The sequence below is a fragment of the Microcebus murinus genome, chromosome 3 (assembly GCF_040939455.1).
Source record: "Microcebus murinus isolate Inina chromosome 3, M.murinus_Inina_mat1.0, whole genome shotgun sequence".
NCBI lineage: Eukaryota > Metazoa > Chordata > Mammalia > Primates > Cheirogaleidae > Microcebus > Microcebus murinus.
The window spans coordinates 94,006,570-94,027,375 of record NC_134106.1 but is presented as its reverse complement, the minus strand read 5'-3'; the positions used below and the strand labels follow the sequence as shown (position 1 = coordinate 94,027,375).

General features: G+C 33.9%; 1 protein-coding gene across 1 annotated transcript in view; it reads right to left on the bottom strand.

Moving 5' to 3' along the window:
* NCAPG (non-SMC condensin I complex subunit G) overlaps positions 1-20,806 on the bottom strand; it is a 34,637-nt gene that overhangs the window by 5,749 nt on the left and 8,082 nt on the right. The window contains exons 8-16 of the mRNA XM_012737508.2: positions 15,904-16,044; positions 14,906-15,029; positions 13,644-13,733; positions 13,141-13,320; positions 10,266-10,376; positions 7,513-7,632; positions 3,198-3,422; positions 834-1,015; positions 378-552 (exon numbers count right to left, since the gene is read on the bottom strand). Coding sequence (XP_012592962.2) covers positions 378-552; positions 834-1,015; positions 3,198-3,422; positions 7,513-7,632; positions 10,266-10,376; positions 13,141-13,320; positions 13,644-13,733; positions 14,906-15,029; positions 15,904-16,044 — 1,348 coding nt within the window. The remainder of the gene's footprint in view (positions 1-377; positions 553-833; positions 1,016-3,197; positions 3,423-7,512; positions 7,633-10,265; positions 10,377-13,140; positions 13,321-13,643; positions 13,734-14,905; positions 15,030-15,903; positions 16,045-20,806) is intronic.

The window sequence follows — 20,806 nt, the reverse complement described above, 5'->3', positions numbered from 1 at the left end:
TATTTTTTGAATTCTCCTTCCTTGTTTCAGCAGCATAGCAGATAAGCCAATATTTGAAGATTCAATAAGTCCTAGATAACATAGATCATTACTTCTGGTGGTTAACAGCCAGTACTGGGTTGGGAGGGGGATAGTGAAAATGATGTATTTTTGGTAACTTATTAATAAAAATGTTAGCATTGATTACTTCAATTTTCATATGATTTCTCCACATTGCCCTAAAGATTTCCTTCATTTTTTTGTACTTTGCATTATATGCTCGAGACATAAGTCTCAAGACCAAAATGCAGCTCCTCCTTATTTCAAAGAATCTTTGAAAGAAATTACTTTACCAAAACAACAGTTATCTACACGCATAGGCCAACATACTCACCCACCTGATAATCTTGGGAATTCTTGGCCTGTGGATTTAATGTACTTGGTCTTGTCAAATCTACAAGTAACTCAGCAACATTTGTAATATCTATTTCAGCTAAAGGAGAAGATGCAGGGGCATTGGCCAGTGTTTGCACAGTTGGAAGAAAGGCTTCTTCAAAGCATTCCTGATTAGTCCTATTGAAAAAATTTGAAAGTATGTTGGCAAAACATAATTTGATAAGAGAAAAGGCATGATTCTAAAAACTTGTATATAAAATTCAACTAATAAGATAAAATACATTTTCATCTAAGAAAAAGCCAAGTAACTTAGGTAGATAAAATCTATGTAAGTTCTTCTCATTTCATTATTTATCTACTGAAGAAAGAAAGCGTAACAACAAAATGTCATTATAGATATAACTTATGAGGGATGTGAATTTGACTTCAAATCAGATTTTATCAGTATGACTCAATACCTGCTTGCATAGGCAAACATGGGGAAGAACACTCCTAGGCAATGTCGAAGTCGAACATCCTCTTCAGTCACAGGATTGTACCATAACAAAATAAGACGAGAAAGAATCCTGCTGCTGACCAAAAGCCCAGAGAACATTAGCTTGGCTAGTCCTTCTGCAGCTCCTGTCCTAAGTTCAGATACCTAATAAAAATGACATTCATTAGAAGGAATTTATTTGTATTTCCTTTTTATATAAGCCTCACAATGTAGCCAGTCCTATAATATCTTTGTATGAACTAATCCAAAAATGTTATGAATTTGTTAAAGGCACATAAAAAGATTTCATTTCAACTAACGATTTTAGACACATTTAATAATTTTAGACAAATCCTTAGTCTAGCCATGAAAATTTCAATTCCCTTAAAATTCTTTAGAAGAGCCAAAAAGCCTTTTATAAATGTTTGGAAAACAAAATATGTATTTAAATGCTCAGCATTTCTAAGACATAGAAAACCCTAGCAATCATCCCTGTCGTCAGAGGAAGGTGCCTATAAACAAGAGCTCCAGAGGTGGGAGTGACAATGTGTCTGAATAATGGGTAGAATGTGAACAGAAGGTGTACAGGTAGAAAAAGACATTCCTAGAAAGAGTCACCAAAGAAACAGTAACCAAACAGAAGAGTAACTAAAGAGTAACCAAACAAAGAAAAAGGAAAAGACAACTGGATGTACACAGGCAAAATAATGAATTTAGACCCTTACCTTACACCATATACAATATTAACTGAAAATGTATCAACAGCCTAAATATAAAAGCTAAAACTATAAAACTCTTAGAAGAAAACAAAGGGATAAATCTTCATAACTTGGGCTTGGTAATGGATTCTTAAATGACACCAAAATCACAAGTAACAAAAATAAAATAGTCTTCCTCAAAATTAAAAATATGTATAATCTAAGGACATTAGCAAAAAAGTGAAAAGATAGCCTATGATATAGAATATTTGCAAATTATATATCTGAAAATGATCTATTACCCAAACTATATACAGAACTCCATAAAGACAACCAATTCCCCCTCCAAAAAAGACAACCAACTCAATTTAAACATGGCTAAGGGCCATCTCCAAACAAGATATATAAATGACCAAGAAGCAGATGAAAAGATATTCAACATCATTAGTCATTAGAGAAATGCAAATCAAAACCACAATCAGGTACCACACTTCACATAGCTATTAATATAAATTTTAAAAATGGAAAATAAGTATTGACAAGGATGTGGAGAAATTGGAAACTTTGTACATTGAACGTGGGAATGTAAAATGGTTCAGCCACTCTGAACAAGTTTGGCAGGTTCTCAGAAAGTTAAAGAATTTCTATATGACTCAGCAATTTGACTCCTAGGTATATACCCAAAAGAATTGAAAACAAGTACTCAAACACACATACATGCATCTTCATAGCGGCACTATTCATAATAGCCAAAAGGAAGAACCACCCAAAGCTCTAGTGGATGAATGGATAAACAAATTGTAGTATATACATAAAATGGAATATTCAGCTATAAAAAGGAATGAAGTACTGATACAAGCTACAATGTGGATGAACCTCTAAAACATCCCAAATGAAAGAAGCCAGACCCAAAAAATCACATATTATAAAATTCCATTTAAATGAAATATCCAAAATAATTAAATCCAGAGACAGAGTGTAGATTGGTTGTTGTCAGGGGCTGGCAGAGGGGAAATGGGGAACAACTGCTTAATGGGTAGTTTCATTTTGGGATGATGAAAATGTTTTTTAAATTAGAGATGGTAGTTGCACTACAGTGTGAATGCACTAAATGCCAGTGAATTGTTCATCTTAAAATTATTAGTTTTGCTTTACCACTCTCACCTCAATGAAAAACATACAATCTGTATAAAAATGTTTAAATCCGTTAAATGCTTATATTTGTTATAAAAAATGGTAGTACAAGAGTAACTTAAGAAGAGAGATCCAATCTCATAACCTATGTTACATCTTCCACTCACCCAATGTAAAATTATCTAAACTATTTATTAAAACTCTTGGGGAAAAAAGCTTAACATCCCTAAATCACAAATACAGGGTAAAAGATGAAAAATTAATAACCCCCCTTATAACATTAAGTCATTTAATTTTTGTTTATACTTCAATTCTTTGCACACACAATTTGATAGTGAGAAATTAGGTATGTTTGAAGTGAAAGTTGTAATTTAATTAAGATACTCAAAAAGCAAAATTAAAAATTTTGGTCCAAGCTTAAATTTTAATAAATAATAAAATGTAAACATAAAGAGCATAAACAAATACATGCTGAAAATGACATTTCATAATGATAGGGCTGGATTACTTCTTACCTCACTATCTAAGAAATCAGAAAGGAGTTTCAGAACATTCTTAGCTGTAGCAGTCTCTTCAACTTCCCTTGACTCTTGCTCGTCATCACTGTTTATTTCTGTACCTTCACGTTGAAGGTCTTTGATTTTTTTAGTTTTAAATGGTTCAATCCCAAACATCATCAGTTGGTCAAAGATTGCCTTTAAAGCACTTAGTTTTATTGTGACATCATCAATTTGCAAAACCTAAATTGAGATATCCCCCACCAAAAAAAGTAAATTCAGTATACTCTTTTAATTCTATTTACCCTGCATAATATATTTTTGTTAGTCAAATTTCAATGATAGTTATCAAGTCTACAGAAAACATTACTTTTGAGAAATATAATTTAAATTTCAATTTTTAAAAGGTACTATTTTTATTTATTTGTATGATACCATTTAGAGCTATATTCTTTAAGAAAAAAATTAATCTTCACAGTCAAAATAATTCCTGGAATTACAGTCAGGATGAATTATATTATTTGTTCCTTTTACTTAAAAAAGAATGAACTATATTTTTGTCTATGATTTTATTAGTTTTTTAAGATCCAGAAAAACTATTCCAGTATATTCAAATTGTTTTGGCCCATCTATCAAGAGAAAAACATTGCATTCTAACCAACAAAAAACATTCATTAGAACATCAGTATTCTTCTAGGTTACCAAGATTCATTAAAGATAAATTTTCCCTTATTAGCTCAATAAAATCAGAAGTCATCAAATGAATTCAGTTTCCAGGTGGACTCCTTTATAGACTGAAGTGAACCATAAAACCCAGCAGTTTGTCTGAGTCTATCCTGAGTTTTAAAATGCACACCAAATTTCAAAGCCATTAAAAAAAAAAAAATACAGAGCTCAACATTTCTACTATGAACAATTTACTATATTCTTTAATGCAATTAAATTAGGTCATGGATAAATAACTTGGCTATATATATATATAACCTGGCCTTAAGTATGAATAAAAATCACCTGCAAGTTGGTCAAATTAGTGAAGTGAGAAAAATGGCTCAAATATTCAAAATTTTATAGGATTTCAATAACGTATCTGGCCAGGCGCAGTGGCTCACCCCTGTAATGCTAGCACTCTGGGAGGCCAAGACAGGAGGATTGCTTGAGGTCAGGAGTTCAAGACTAGACTGAGCAAGAGCAAGATCCTGTCTCTACAAAACAGAAACAATTAGCTGGGTATGATGGTGCATACTTATAGTCTCAGCTACTTGGGAGGCTAAGGCAGAAGGATCACTTGAACCTAGGAGTTTGAGGTTGCAGTGAGCTACAATGATGCCACTGTACTGCACTAGCTGGGGTGACAGAGACAGACTGTCTCAAAAAAATAAATAAAATAATCTTTTCAACCAGGCACAGTAGCTCATGCCTGGAATCCCAGCACTTTAGGGGACCGAGGTAGGAGGACTGCTTGAGCCCAAAAGTTCAAGACCAGCCTGGGCAACATAGTGAGAACTTGTCTAAAAAACATAAATAAAATAAAATAAAATAAAAATGTTTTAAATGAAAAAATTTAATTAAAAAATAAGAAATAATTAAAATAATTTAAAATAAAATAAATCTTTTCATGAAAATGATGATCCATGTTGTAACATATTATTTTCCAGGTTGAGCACATAAATTTCTCCTCTGCCATTTTAACTTAACCTGCTGGTAAGCAATTTGCACCAATGTTCCTTGCAGGGTTTTTAGCCCATTACATTTGGTAACGCCAGAAGCTACACAAATCACATTGTTTTCTTTTTTAAATGGGAGAAATGAAGGAGGTATATTTTTCAAGTTAAGCTAGGTTAAATGTTAAAGACGGATGTCCAAAATCAAAAAGTTCACAAGTCAAATGCATTCCACTGGTACACTTGATTCCATCCCCTTCCCTACTCAAGAGTATCATTTCAAGGCCAGGCGCGGTGGCTCATGCCTGTAATCCTAGCACTCTGGGAGGCCCAGGCGGGCAGATCGCTCAAAGTCAGGAGTTCAAAACCAGCCTGAGCAAGAGCAAGACCCCATATCTCTACTAAAAATACAAAGAAATTAATTGGCCAACTAAAAATATATAGAAAAAATTAGCCAGGCATGGTGGCCTGTGGTCCCAGCTACTCGGGAGGCTGAGGCAGGAGGATCGCCTGAGCCCAGGAGTTTGAGGTTCCTGTGAGCAAGCTGATGCCACAGGCACTCTAGCCCAGGCAACAGAGTGAGACTCTGTCTCAAAAAAAAGAATATCATTTCAGCAATTACCCTATGTTATCAATTTTTTCCTTTCAACTATATTATTTTCCTTAGTATGTAAACATGTTGAAATTTCTTCCATCTTAATTAATAACAAAAAGGCTTCTCTTTTTACCTCATACTCTTCTCTTGCTACCACCTTACTTTATTACTCCTGACAGGGAGAAAAAAAAAATCCTTGAAAGAGTATTCTATACTGGCTGTCTCTAACTACTCTCCCATAATTGTCTCTTCAGTCCTCTCCAAGCTTTGTCCTCAACTTAAACTACTCTCATGAAAGCCACCAAACACTTCCTTTACTTGCCGGAAATGTATGAATCCTCATCAACATGTCAGCCGCACTAGACAGTTGGGTCATTCTCTCCTCTTTAAAATATTACCTTCACTTGCCTTCCAGGACCTCACTCTTCCTCCTCCTGTCTACTTCACGCTAGCCTCTACTGGTTTCTCTTCCTCTCCCCTGCATTTAAAACAGCCCGTTTCCTGAGCATTAGGGTCCTACAAAGATTAGATCTCTTCTCAATCTAAAACTCATTCCTCAAGTAACATCTAATCTCTAAGCATTAGATACTATCAGATATTATCAATAGAATAAAGACTTCCAGATTCATCTTGCCAGCCTAAACCTCTCCTCTATACTCCAAATTCACATATAGATGCCTAGTCAGCAGTTCCACCTGTATCTCAAACTTCAAACTTACCATACCCAATATTGAACTCTTTATTTCCTCCTGCCTGCCATAAAACTTCCTCCATAGGAATGGGCATTTTCATCCCTCCAGTTATTCTGGCCCAAATCCTTAGTTATCTTCAACCTCTTTCTCTCCTCTCCAACATCAGATTTATTAGCAAATCCTATAGACTTTAATTTTCAAAACTGTATTGCTCTTCTCATGTTCCCAGTTACCACAACCCTTGTTTAAGCCTTCATCATCTCTTTCCTAGATGACTGAATACCATCCTTATTTAGTATACCAGCTTTCATACATGTACCCCTATCTACTACTAGGGCTCTGTGAAGTAGTTACACAGGCCAATCCAGTCTAGTTAGGAATAATTTTACATTTTCAAATGGTTAAAAAAATTTCATTACAATATTGTATGAAATATAAATTTTAGTGTCCATAAATAAAGTTTTATTGGGCAGTAGCCACAATTTCTGTATTATCTACAGCTAGCTGTTTTCACACTACAACAGCAAAGTTGAGTAGTTGAGACAGACCACATAGCCTGCAAAGTCTAAAATATTTACTTTCTTCCCCTTTACAGTGAAGGTTTGCCAACCTATTCCTGGTCTACATCAACAGTATGCCCATTTAGATCATAATAATCCTCTACTTGAAGCCTACCAACTCTATTCTATCTCATTCACAGTGAAAGCTGACATCTTTATAAGTTCCTAGAAGACACTGACATCCTGCTGCCTGCAAATCGTATTTCCTATCATTCTCCCGTTTGCTCAATCTTTCCTTGTCATATATCTTCCTGCTTTGACCATGGCAAACAAAGTCTTACCCCATGGCCTACTTTTCTGCCCTCCCCTCTCCTTGGAAACTCAAATATCCACATAGTTCACTCTTCTACTTCCCTGATATTGGCCCAGATGTCAATATAGTAAGGGCTTTCTCAACCAAACAGCTCATTCTCCTTCTTCCCCATCTGTTTTATTTTTCTCCATTTGACATATTACACATTTATTTTATTGTGCTTCCCCTTCCAGAATGTAACTTCCATTAGGAAAACAACTTTTATCTTGTTTTATTCACTACCTACCTACCTTATTTTTCCTAATCCTAGAACAGTGCTGGCACATTATGTACACTCAAAAAATATTTTCTATACAATTAATTAAAAGAATATCTTAAATAATTGACATTTCATCTTTTTTCTCTGAAGATGTTTTAATAAGAAATCAAAAGATTAAAATTACTGACTCCCTAAAAATAATTCATAATAATTATCATCAATAAGCCCCAGAATAGATAAATTCCTAGTAGCATTATCACCATGGAATATTTCAGGAAACACAATTGAGATTTTATCACAAAGTAAATCCTACCTGTAATAGTAATACAAAGTGTTTACTTGCAAAATCCTTATCCTGTAGTCCACAGCATCCCAAGCATAAAACAGCCAGATTTCTTACTACAGGATGAATACTTATTATTCCTGGAAGAATCTAAAATGAATTAGAAATTAAAATAATTTTGACCAGGGCAAGAAATTTACAATAATATACTAAAATCATGTTCAAAATGGGAATTTCAGTATGATTTTGTAGATCTACTTCATTTCCATATTGTCTATTAACTCAAAGAAGTCATTTTCCAGTTGAAAAAACAAAGGCAATATTACCTTGCTAAAGCAAAAAAATATAGTTTGATCATGAGACCCCTCCCCTCTATCTGATAAAACTAATTTAATGGCTTCCCAATGCTCACAGAACAAGATAAAACTCCTTAACATGACATATACTGTTCCCCATTGTGTTGTCACCCAGTCTCATATCATGTTAACTCTTGTTCTTAGTTTGTTCAACCAGTCTGATCTTGATACCTCTTATTAATGCTGTCTGATAGAAATATAATGGAAGCCACAAATGGCAATCACTTACACCATTTTCAATATTCTAGTAACATTAAAGTAAAAAGAAACAAGTGAAACAAACTTTAATATTTTACTTAACCCAATATAACTAAAAGATTATCAGTGTAATATGTAATCAATATAAAAAACTATTGAGAAAATTTACATTTTGTTGTTTGTACTAAGTCTTCAAAACCCAATGTGTTTTTACCCTTACAGCACATCTCAATTTGGACTAGTTTTTAACAGTCACATGTGGCTGGTAGCTACTGTATTGAACATTCTTCCTTCACTTTTTCATATAATTAATGTCTTCTCAAAGATCAGACCAGAGTCACCTTCCATGAATAGGTCAAATCCTGCTATTATTAAGTTCACATGACTCATAAGCTTTCACTTATTTAATATTCCCCTCACTTGATCAGAAGATCAACAAGGGTAGTCTATGTCTGTTTTGTATACCACATATACTTTATTACCAGCATTTAGTATGTAACAGACATTCAATAAGTATTTGTTCAATGAATAATTTATGATTTCTATGTAAAATATAGCATCTTCATAAAAATATAATTCTTTTATACAAATACCTTATTTATTTACATTCCTCTATTTGTCTTTCAATCTTTAACCATACATTTTTATACATTTAAAATCATTATGACCATTCAGTTTTCCATCCTTTCTTCACTTAACATTGTATATCCTTTCCCATATATATATATATAGTCTTCATATTTACTTCAATTGTGTAGTTAATTATGCCATAATTCACCATCCTCTTATAATAGTACTGTCCACATAAAGTGCCCAAGTAGAACTTAAAAAGCATCACTTTTCACTAAAGATATCTGCTTCTCTAAACTAAAACTAAATTCTAATAATTGAGCAGAATCTAGTTTTTAATCAGAAGCTCTAGACTGTTATAAATTGGTTTTCTTTTTCATTTACATTTTCTTTACATTTAGAAACTCATGAAAACCCAAGGAATTACTTCAGATAATATTAATTGGCTATTTCTCACTAATCGCAACAAATATAATTTTGGGAGAATCCTGTAAGAGCTTAGCCACATACAGAATTTGCTTTGAATAAGTGGCAGCCCCAGAACAAAATAAAACTCTGTACTGTCTGATACTGCAGCCACTAACTAGCCACATTTGGCTACTGAATACTTGAAAAGTGAATAGTCTAGTTTAAGATATGCTATAAAGCTTAGTATAAAAACCAGAATATAATATCTCAATAGTTTTAATATTGAATAATAAAACATTTTAGCTATAATACAAATAATAAAACAGTTGGATATGTAAAATATTTTAATATATTAAAATTAATTTCAGCCAGGCGTGGTGGCTCAAGCCTGTAATCCTAGCACTCTGGGAGGCCGAGGCGGGAGGATTGCTCAAGGTCAGGAGTTCAAGACCAGCCTGAGCAAGAGTGAGACCCTGTCTCTACTAAAAATAGAAATAAATTAGCTGGACAACTAAAAATGTATAGAAAAAATTAGCCAGGCATGGTGACCGATGCCTGTAGTCCCAGCTACTCGGGAGGCTGAAGCAGAAGGATTGCTGGAGCCCAGGAGTTTGAGGTTGCTGTGAGGTAGGCTAACGCCACAATACTCTAGCTCAGGCAACAGAGCAAGACTCTGTCTCAAAAAAAAAAAAAAAAAAAAAATTAATTTCACTAGTTTTTTTACTTTAAATGTGGCTACTAAAGGTTCATATGATTGCATTATATTCTTATCAGAAAGTAATGTTCTAGAGTTTTACAGTACTTGTGTCCCTATAGTCAGTAAAATGGAGAATACCTAAAGGTTCTTTAAATATTAATATAATAACAAATTCCTTTTGGGGCTCACAATTTAACCTTCCCAGTCTCCCTATATAGTAAGATTCCAATAAATTTAAATATTCAAATATTCCTGATGTGCTTTAGTATCTCCTCTTATTATTCAAAGAATGAAGATATTCATATCTTCTGTAGGCATAAAATAATTTTTTCAAACTTTTCAAAAGATAATAACTTATGTACCAGTAACTTTATGTAAGTTATCTTATTTAATTGTCACAATATGAAGTAGCCACTTACATATATATTTTTTACTATTTATATTTATCATGTATTTAAAATAGTAATCTTTTCATTCTTTTGAACCCTAAGGAACGTACCACTTATAAAACAAGAGGAGTGGGCTAAAATGAAGCCTCAGGGAGGCCAACATACCAAAGATTCAATGATCCCATTCATGGTTGCACCTATACCTATTGAAATTGACATCTGCTTCAACAGTTCATAGCACAAAATAAGACACTTTTGCAGTGTTTCAGCATCATTCTAAAATGAAAGATGAAATATTCAGCATTAGTAAGAATATCTTCTGCCCATCCCTTAAATGTTTGCTTTCTCAGGGGGCTCTGTCTATGGCACATTATTACTCTATTACTCACCCACTCCCTGGGTGATCTTATCTAGTCACTTAACTTTATCATCTATGAGCTAGCCCAGCTCTTCATAAGTTTCAGATTCATATATACAACTGCTAAAAAACATTTCCTATTGGATATTTTCCACAGGCTCCTCAAACTCAGCATGTCCAAAAGGGAGCTAAATCATCATTACACAAATCTCTTTTCCTCCTATGATCTTCATATCATCACCATCTACCCAGCTGTCCAAACCAAAATACCTGGGATACATTCTTGACTCCCTCTTCACCCTGTTACTAACTCCTAAATACCTCTCAAATTCATCACTACTTTCCATATCAACTGTCAGTATCTTATTCAGGCTGTTGTAACTGTCTCCCAACTATTATGCTTCTCTAAGCTTTCACCACTCTCCAGTCCATTTCCTAAACAAGCCATAAAAGACTCATCTTAGCACTTAAAATACTAGCACTTTTAATACTATTAAAATACTAGTAATACCAGCACTTAAAACACTACTATTTTAGGATCACATGATCCTTAAGTGAGATACAAAATCTATAATATTGCTTACACAAGGCCTTACATAATCTAGCCCTTAATTTCCCCCCAAATTTATCTCTTACCTCTCCCCTTCAATTCTCGTCACATTGACCTTAAGTCTTAGAACACAACAGGCATGCTTTAACTTCTGGGCCATCACACATGTCATTACATCTGTTTACAACATTCCCACAATAATTCATCAAGGGAGATATCAGAGGGCATTCACAAATCTAGAATCCCTGCTTGGGTTTGAATCCTGCCTCTACCATTTACTATCTGTGTGACTTTAGGCAAGCTATGTGCCATTTATAAAATGAAGATAATAATATTAATAGCACCAACCGCACAGAGTTATAGTGAGAATCAAATGAATTCACATTTGTGAAGTGATTAATGCAGTGATTACCATAGGAATAGCATCCTGTAACTGGTAGATTATGTTGTTACTTTTATTCAAATCTCAGATTAAAACATTTTTTCCTCTGGGGAAGCCAACAATATTCTACCTGGGGTTAGATATCGCTCCATAAAACCTTTATACTTTCCTGACCATAGCATTTATTATGCTATACTATAATTGTACTATAATAAATTTATAGCCCTCAAAACAAACACATAAATGGTCAGTCAAGTTAAAGAGATAATATTAATCTTAAGAGACCACCTTTGCTAATTTTCTAATTTTCCTAACTTGGACCTGCAGTTTATCATTTTTCAGGTTTATATTTTCAGTTTTTGCTTTAAATTTGCTTCCCAAACTTAATAATCTATAATAATCTACAGACATTGTCAAATAAAAGAAATAAGATATTAGCTATGAAAATAAAGTTCAGGCATACTCATTGGGAAGGTGGGGTATTAGAGTGGGGATGTCTATGACTACAGAGCCCAAGGACATGACATAATTCATGACACTCTCCTATATAGTGAACTATCTCATTCAGTATTCTCTATGAGAATACTCTAATCAGCACTTCCCAGACCAAAAGTACAATAATAAACGATGTTCACTGCAAAAGGCAAGATCCTAAAAGACTGAATTTAAGTTAATATCAAATACATTAATTGATACCATCCTATCTTAACATATCATGTATGTGATAAGATAGAATGGTATCAATACCATTAATGAAAAATTTCTTTATAAGGAAAGAAACAATCCATTTAAGAGACCAATTTATCAAACAACTAAGTTTTAAAAAAAGACTGCTGAAAATCTTTAAATGTTACTAAATGTCGGTTTAGTATTTCATTAAAAATAACAAAGCTCAGCTTTTTCTAAAAACATAATAATTAAGCTTTAAAATGCACATATGGGCCAGGCGTGGTGGCTCATGCCTGTAATCCTAGCACTCTGGGAGGCCGAGGTGGGTGGATCGTTTGAGCTCAGGAGTTCAAGACCAGCCTGACCAAGAGCAAGACCTTGTCTCTACTAAAATAGAAAGAAATTAGCCAACTAACAGAAGCCAACTAATAGAAGAAATCAGCCAACTAAAGAAATTGGCTAACTAAAAATATATAGAAAAAATTAGCCACGCATGGTGACACATGCCTGTAGTCCCAGCTACTCAGAAAGCTGAGGGAGAAGGATCACTTGAGCCCAGGAGTTGGAGGTGGCTATAAGCTAGGCTAATACCATGGCACTCTAGCCCGGGCAACAGAGTGAGACTCTGTCTCAAAAAAATAAAAATAAATAAAAAATAAAATGCACACATGTTATAGTTACCATAGAAATTCTTTTCCTAGCAGTAGAAAGGCCATGGGGACATAAGGGAAAGATGAACGCATTTTCCTTTTACAAACCACTCAAGACACAAACAACAAAATTCACAAGTAAACCACTGGAAGCTAGTTTCCCTGGCAAGGAAAAGACTTCAGTTTCTAGAGATTACCATGACCAGAGAACAAATAAAGTCCTAGCTACAATAATTAAAGTTAATTAAGGCCTTTCAAAGTCCAAAAATAGAACAGGAACAGGAGAGAAAAAGGTGGGTTTTTTTTCATTTTAATTCATGTTACCTTTATAAATCTCTCCAAAGTAAATATATTCTAGTAGTTTTATGAGTTAAATAATGTTGAGATGATTAACATCAGCTGAGATTTAGTATGAATAAAGTTATCTATACCTTCTCTATGTGGACTTCTTTAATTTCAAGTTGTTCTGTCTCTTTTAATAGGTTTATTTTGGCATCCTCTAATGCTTTTATTTCTTCTTTTAACTCTGATGCTCGATTAAAATCCTGTACTGTAATACAATTTTCCAAAGCTTCTTTTGCTTCAATAAGTTTAACTTTTATTTCAGCCATCTAAGGAAAGATATAAATTGTTTCAGTACTAAACAAAAACTATTAATGTGAATCTGTAGCAAATTCAAGAGTATTATTTAATATCTCAATGACCCAGAATTTAAATAGTCAGGCATATACAAAGTTATAATTTTCCAAAAACAGATTTGTAAATCCTTCAGACTCACATAGTCTGATAACATTTTAGATACTCTTATAGTTGAACAATTAAACAATAATTTGACTTTGTGAGAACAATTTAAAAACTGTACAGCAAGATGAAATAATACACGTGTACAACTCCATTACATGTAAGCATTTCTTTAAATTTAGAAGAGACTTACCTGGAGTTCTTTCTTTCTTACATCAGCTGGATCAGCATTAACATCAACAGTAACAATGGGTGCCCGAATCTCTGAGATAATTTCTGTAACCTGATCAGAAAAGTTATAATTCAGAGTACATGCTTTAATGTATCTACTCTATCAACAAATAATACCTAAATGCTATATAAAATTCCAAGTTATTATTGAAAAAGAGAAAAAAATATATACAGGTAAAACTAGTACATATTCTGTTTGCTAGAAAATTTTAGGAAAAAAAGACCAAATAATACATCTGACTACAAAACTGAAATTGTTTGAAAGGAAGGCAAATAGGAACAAAGATGTTGAAAATAAATTAACCCCCATAATGCTTTAAAAAAAAAAACAGATGAGATACCATAAACTAAAATTCTCTGACTAAAATTCTTAGTCCTTCTGTAGCTTGATGGGAGTTAAATATAGAAAAAGTCAATATCCTTTTATTCTTCCTTTGGGTACATATGCATACATAATGACAGCATAAGAATGGACTTTTCCTTTCAGAACCATTGTAGTTGACTGATCAGGAAAAGACTGCCTCCCAAATAAAAGTACGTAAGCAGATGCTGAATAACCAGTAACAAAGAATGTTGTTTAAGGGATATATGTATATACATGTATAAAGAGAAGTTGGAAGAGATGACCTCTGCAGATTTAATCTGCAGCTCAAATTATATCATCTTTATGAAAAGAATGATACAGATCTGTCTTTTTTGGCCACCCCAGAAAAAATAATTAACATTTTTGGAAATAACATTATAATAGATAACACTTATTTCTGTATTTATCAATTAGTGAACATTATCTTATTGAACATTGAAAGACGGGTTTCATTACTATTCTTATTTTGCAGACAACTAAAGAGGCTAAATAAATTTCCCAAAGTCACAAAGCTAGAAAGTGTCAGAGAGGATTTAAACCCAGGTATGTATGATTTGAGGAAACTCTCTAGTGTCCAGAATCTCATGGGAAAAACCTCATCCCACTCGTCACCTCCTACCAAACCTGCTCCATTTGGCTTTGATTCAATAAATAATAGGTACACTAAAAGAAAGAACACAGTATTTTTAAAATATTGTGTCTGTGAGACAGAGATTTGGTTTTAAGAAATTTAAGAACTTGTTGGAAAGAGACAAAACTAAAAACAAAGACAAAACAAAGTTCTAAAGAAAAAATAAAACAATCTTCAATGTCATTGACCAAACCTCTTATCTTTATCAACAATGAGGAAAATTACTTACAATTTGTATTCTCTTATTATCATCTACAATGATGTGGAGTAATCTCTCAACAAGAAAAGAAACCAGGGATATTGGGGTTCTGGGTAGAGTAAGAATCTCCTGTAAAATAGCCAGCAGTTTTTTTCTGCAGTCAAAAAGAACTATTTTAATTTAAATGTCATTACGACAGAACACATTTTATCTCTTAACATTTTATCTACACTGCAGACTTAATTACATTTGTCTCAGTTTTTCATTTATGTTTATCACCATAGGTATAAAAAAAAACCATATGTAAAGACTTCAGGTCAAAATTATACATTCTGCAAAAATATAACTTTCATAAACCACCCTAAAATTTAGTAAATCAACATGATAAAATGACAAAAGTACAACTGAATCAAACACTTTAGATAATGCTACTAGCCCTCTCTAATATAAACAATACAATTTTTTAGCAAAAAAATGCAATTTTGATTTATTCTGAAGAAATTAACCTGGAAATATGTATATGTTTAATATATATACATATTTTACATATTATACATATGTCATATACATATAAATAAATATATAAAGGGAAAGGAAAACTTTTTATAGCATTTTACAAAGCTAGGGTAAATATATAATCATATTGTAACAAGACTACATTTCAATATAGGAAATTAGAAGAGCAAATTATTTTGTTTTTGTTATGAGACAGGGTCTCTCTCTGTCACCAGGCTAGAGTGCAGTGGGGTCATCAGAGCTCACTGCAACTTCAAACTCCTGGGCTCAAGTGATCCTCCTGCCTCAGCCTCCCAAGTAGCTGGGACTATAGGCTCGTGCCACCAAGCCTGGCTAATTTTTTTTCTATTTTTAGTACAGATGGGATCTTGCTCTTGCTCAGGCTGGTCTCAAACTCCTGACTTCAAGTGATCCTCCTGCCTCAGCCTCCCAGAGTACTAGGATTACAGGCGTAGGCCACTGCTCCAGGCCTAGAAGTGCAAATTAGAACAAGTGTTGGCATTTAGACATACCTTCCTCCTTCTTCACTGGTATCCAAGGACTTGATAATTAGAATCAGTTGTTGACCTATGAACTCTTTTGTCATCAAATTTTCAATATAGGAAAAATCACTTCTGTGTTCCTCATCAACAACTGGAATACTCTGGATGTAACTAAAATAAGCAGAATTAATAAAGTAGAATCTGTTAAGAAACATCAGATAGGAGTTGATTCCCACCATTAAGTTAGTAAAGGGTCATTTTCAGTTCCTATTTGTCCAAATACACAGATGTTTACACCATGAAATACTACTTTGGGCTATAATCCTATGCTACTATTGTAAACTTATTAAAAAAAAAATCAAAAGAATTTGAAAAATTGTATTTTCATTAATGATTCAAATTTTCTATGGGAAATAGAAAGGTACATATTTATGTCTCTCAAGTTGATAACTAATTATTTCAATGTCATTAGCATTCTCCAATTACAGATGGTTTCCAACTTATGATGGTTAACTTAATCATTTTTCAATTTTTACCTTAGGTTTATCTGAGAATTAAATACTTTTGACTTATGACACAGCCCCATTGTTAAGTCCAGCAGCAGTTTTAAAATTCTAAAACCCTTGCCCCAAAATCCAATTAGCCATAAAGATCTAGTTTTCTCTCGTGTCTAATTAGCTATCATTCTTTTGTTTAAAATAATAGAGTAATAATAGCAATTACTACTACTAGTAATAATAGCAATTGCTTGTAGTAATACAAGCAATCCATGAATACAATGATCTTTTTCTGAAAAAAAAAAAAAATCAGAAAAATATGGAAAATTTCAGAAATTTTTACTACCCTTTCTTAGGGGGCCTACTAATATCCGCATTGTTCTTGTTTTAGTGTAGAGTCTACTGAAGAAACACCACCTTTTATTCTTACTACAGGCAACATTACCCAAAACTAAAGCCCTTTACCAACTCTCACCAATAGAGTTGTATATTCAGTAGCATACCACAAAAGTGTCCGTTTTTTGTGTGGAACTTAAAAAAGCTACTTAAAAGCAGAATTAAGAGTTTAACCTAGTTGCCTTTAGGTTAGAAGTAATATGAAAAACAATGCTGGTAAAAAATGTCATTTAAAAAATGCAAACAAAAATCAAGTTATAGAAACTACAGTATAATGTATGATAAATAAGAATACTTTTATCTATTATAAAGTGATAATCAAGACTAAATAAAAGCTCATAAGCCTCTGGCCATGAGATTAGGACCTTCAAGACTACCCTTTGGGTTTCAGTAGGAAACAATGGGAAAACTACATGAGACATAATTATCAAAATTAATAGATCCATAGAGTTACTGCTTTCTGACAGACTATAAAAAAAGTCCTTCAATTTTACTCATCTCTGAATCCTTCCCTGTGTCTCCACCACAAATTTAATACAATGCATAGCAATATGACTGAGGATATTTTTAAGTAAATTCAAATAGCTGTTTAATATGTTAAAAATCCTCAATTGCATAAGTACAACTTAAAATTGACCCAATTTTAATTACTATGAAATCTTTTCTTAACCATTTTTAAAGATATTAGGTCATTAAATATGAAATGTCCAATTTTGAATCAAAAGTGTCATTTATTATATTTCAAACAAGAAGGAGTACAATTAATCAAATATCTGTCTAAACTATGGACATAGCTTTTCCATCCTACTGGTAGCTTGTGTATGCCAGCAGCGAAGAAGCCTGGAAAGTGGATGACCATGAAATCAAGAAATGTGTTTTCTATAGCTAGTTGAGAATTGAATATTTTTCCTTGCAGGTGGTTCAAAGCCTGGAAGAAGTAGTAGTCAGTTGGTGCAAGGTCTAGTGAATATGCTGGATGACAGAGTTTCCTAGCCCAGCTTCTGTACTTTGAGCAGCATTGTTTACGCAACATGAGGTTGAGCATTGTCTTGCAAGAGGATTGGCCTGTCTCTATTGACCAATCTCAGCTGCTTAACTGCAATCATCCTTATCATTTCATCCAATTGGCTGCAGTAGACATCTACTATAATTGACTGACCAGGTTTCATGAAGCTGTTATGGATAATACTAGCTCTGGACCACCAGACACCATTAGCTTTTTTGGTGAACATTCAGTTTTGGCCTGCTTCAGTACTTCTTTATCCAATTGTTGTGCCAAATGCTTGCAATTGTCAAAAAAAAATCCATTTTTCACCATATGCAACAATACAGTGTAGAAATGGTTCGCCTTTATGTGGTGACTGCAAAGAAAGGCAAGCTTCAAGACAATTTCTCTTCTGGCACTCATTTAATTCATGTGGAACCCATTTATCCAGGTTCTTTACCTTGCCCATTTGTTTCAAATGGTCCGATATTATTGGAATGGTAACATCAAACCTTGTTGTTAATTCACCCATAGGTTGAGATGGATTCATTTCCACTACAGCTTTCATCTCATCATTATCCACCTTGGTCTCAGGTCAACCATGTGGCTCATTTTCAAGATTAAAATCACCAGAGTAGAACTTCTCAAACCATCCACGTACTATGTGTTCATTAGCCAATCCTGCCCAAACACTTCATTGATATTTTGAGCTGTCTGCACTGCATTGGTTCCACAACAGAACTCATATTAGAAAATAACAAAAATGTTTGACTTATTCATAGTTTCACAAAAACTGCTCTAAGAAAACATTTAAAAGATAATCACAGGCCAAACTGTGCATTTGAAAGACTGAGGATGTACCTTCACAATAAAAATAAAACAAGAAGTGTTAAAGTGAAATGTCAGAGATATCAACTATCAAATTCAATACTGAAGGAAATCGGACATTTCATACTTAATAACCTAGTATTTATTATAATTAAGAGATCATTCAAGAAAGTCTTTTTTTAATGCTCTAAAAATTTATATTTAAGACAACTTTCTACATATTTTATTGGTGTCCCTTTTACTTACTCTAATTTGATAAACCTCATTTAATATCCCTGATCTAAGAGAACATCTCAGTTAATAAGAAATTGTTTCAGGCCGGGCGCTGTGGCTCACGCCTGTAATCCTAGCTCTTGGGAGGCCGAGGCGGGCGGATTGCTCAAGGTCAGGAGTTCAAAACCAGCCTGAGCAAGAGCGAGACCCCGTCTCTACTATAAATAGAAAGAAATTAATTGGCCAACTGATATATATAAAAAACAATTAGCCAGGCATGGTGGCGCATGCCTGTAGTCCCAGCTACCCGGGAGGCTGAGGCAGAAGGATCACTCGAGCCCAGGAGTTTGAGGTTGCTGTGAGCTAGGCTGACGCCACGGCACTCACTCTAGCCTGGGCAACAAAGCGAGACTCTGTCTCAAAAAAAAAAAAAGAAAAAAAAAAAAAAAAGAAATTGTTTCATATCAGAATTCTTAGTCACTGAATCCCCTGCCTGAAATATACAAAATGCCTGAAAATATATTTCTTGGATTATCAGGAAACAATTTTTCAATTTAATTTTATTTCTATACCTGAGTAAACTAATCCTAACAATTATACTACTGCTCACCACCCCTCAAAATCATTCTTAAGTAATCTTTCAACATCCATTAAAATAAGATTTTTAAAATTTCCCTGCTGGGCATGGTGGCTCATGTCTGTAATTTCAGTATTTTGGGAGGTCAAGGTGAGAGGATCACTTGAGGCTAACAGTTCCAGACCAGCCTGGGCAACACAGCAAGACCCCATCTCTAACAAAAAATAATTAGCTCAGTGTGGTGGTGTGTGCCTGAAAGTCCTAGCTACTCAAAAGGCTGAGGCAGGAGGATCACTTGAGCCCAAGAGTTTGAGGTTACAGTGAGCTACGATCGCACCACTGCACTCCAGCCTGGGTGACAGAGCAAGACTCCATCTCTTAAAAAATAAAGAAAATAGAATAAAATGAAATTTTCCTCTTTATAAGTAAACAAAACAAGTTGATTAGGTTAAAATTACTTATTTCAAAGCTCATAGACTAAGTATGACAAAAGATATGTTAGGAATCCCTGCCCTCTTAGAGAGGAATCAACCTCTTTATATGTCAATTAATCAATTTCTGAAGCACTCCTTGAGGACAGCCTCTCCCGCTTTGTACCATTTATATATTAACAGTGGCTCATATTTTCTTATATTTTTACAAGCATCTTTTATGTTAATACATATTATTAAACTTTGCCTCAAATTCCTACCGTTTGGAAATATTTCAACATGACCCTAACAGCACTGTAATGAACTAATTTTAAAGAGCCTAAAATAATTGCCATTAACATACTTATTAGATTCACACATGCTCCTCATGTTGTTAATATGGGCAGAAGCTATAGTTTCCATATTGGCTCACATTTGAGGTATTTATCCTAGATTTGGGATTTTGCATGGGAAATTCAAAGGGATTCATAGCTTTCCCCCCTAACTTATATGTGGAACCACTATAAATAATAGCAGAAAACTATATTTCAAACAAAGAGAATCCAGGCTCATAATTCATATTATACAGAAGCTTTTTAAAAAATGCTTCAAAAGCATAAAGTTAAAAATCTTCACATTGGCAGGATGTGATAGCTCATGCCCGTAATCCTAGCACTCTGGGAGGCCGAGGCGGGGGAATCGTTTGAGCTCAGGAGTTCAAGATCAGCCTGAGCGAGAGTGAGACCTCGGCCTCTACTAAAAAAAATAGAAATTAGCTGGACAACTAAATACACACACACACACACACACATATATATATGAGAAAAAAAAATTAGCCGGGCATGACCAGCTACTCAGGAGGCTGAGGCAGGATTGCTTGAGCCTAGGAGTTTGAGGTTGCTGTGAGCTAGGCTGACGCCACTATACTCTAGCCCAGACAACAGAGTGAGACTCTGTCTCAAAAAAAAAAAAAAAAAAAATCTACACATTAATATCAAAATGCACATATCCTTTGGCCCAGCAATTC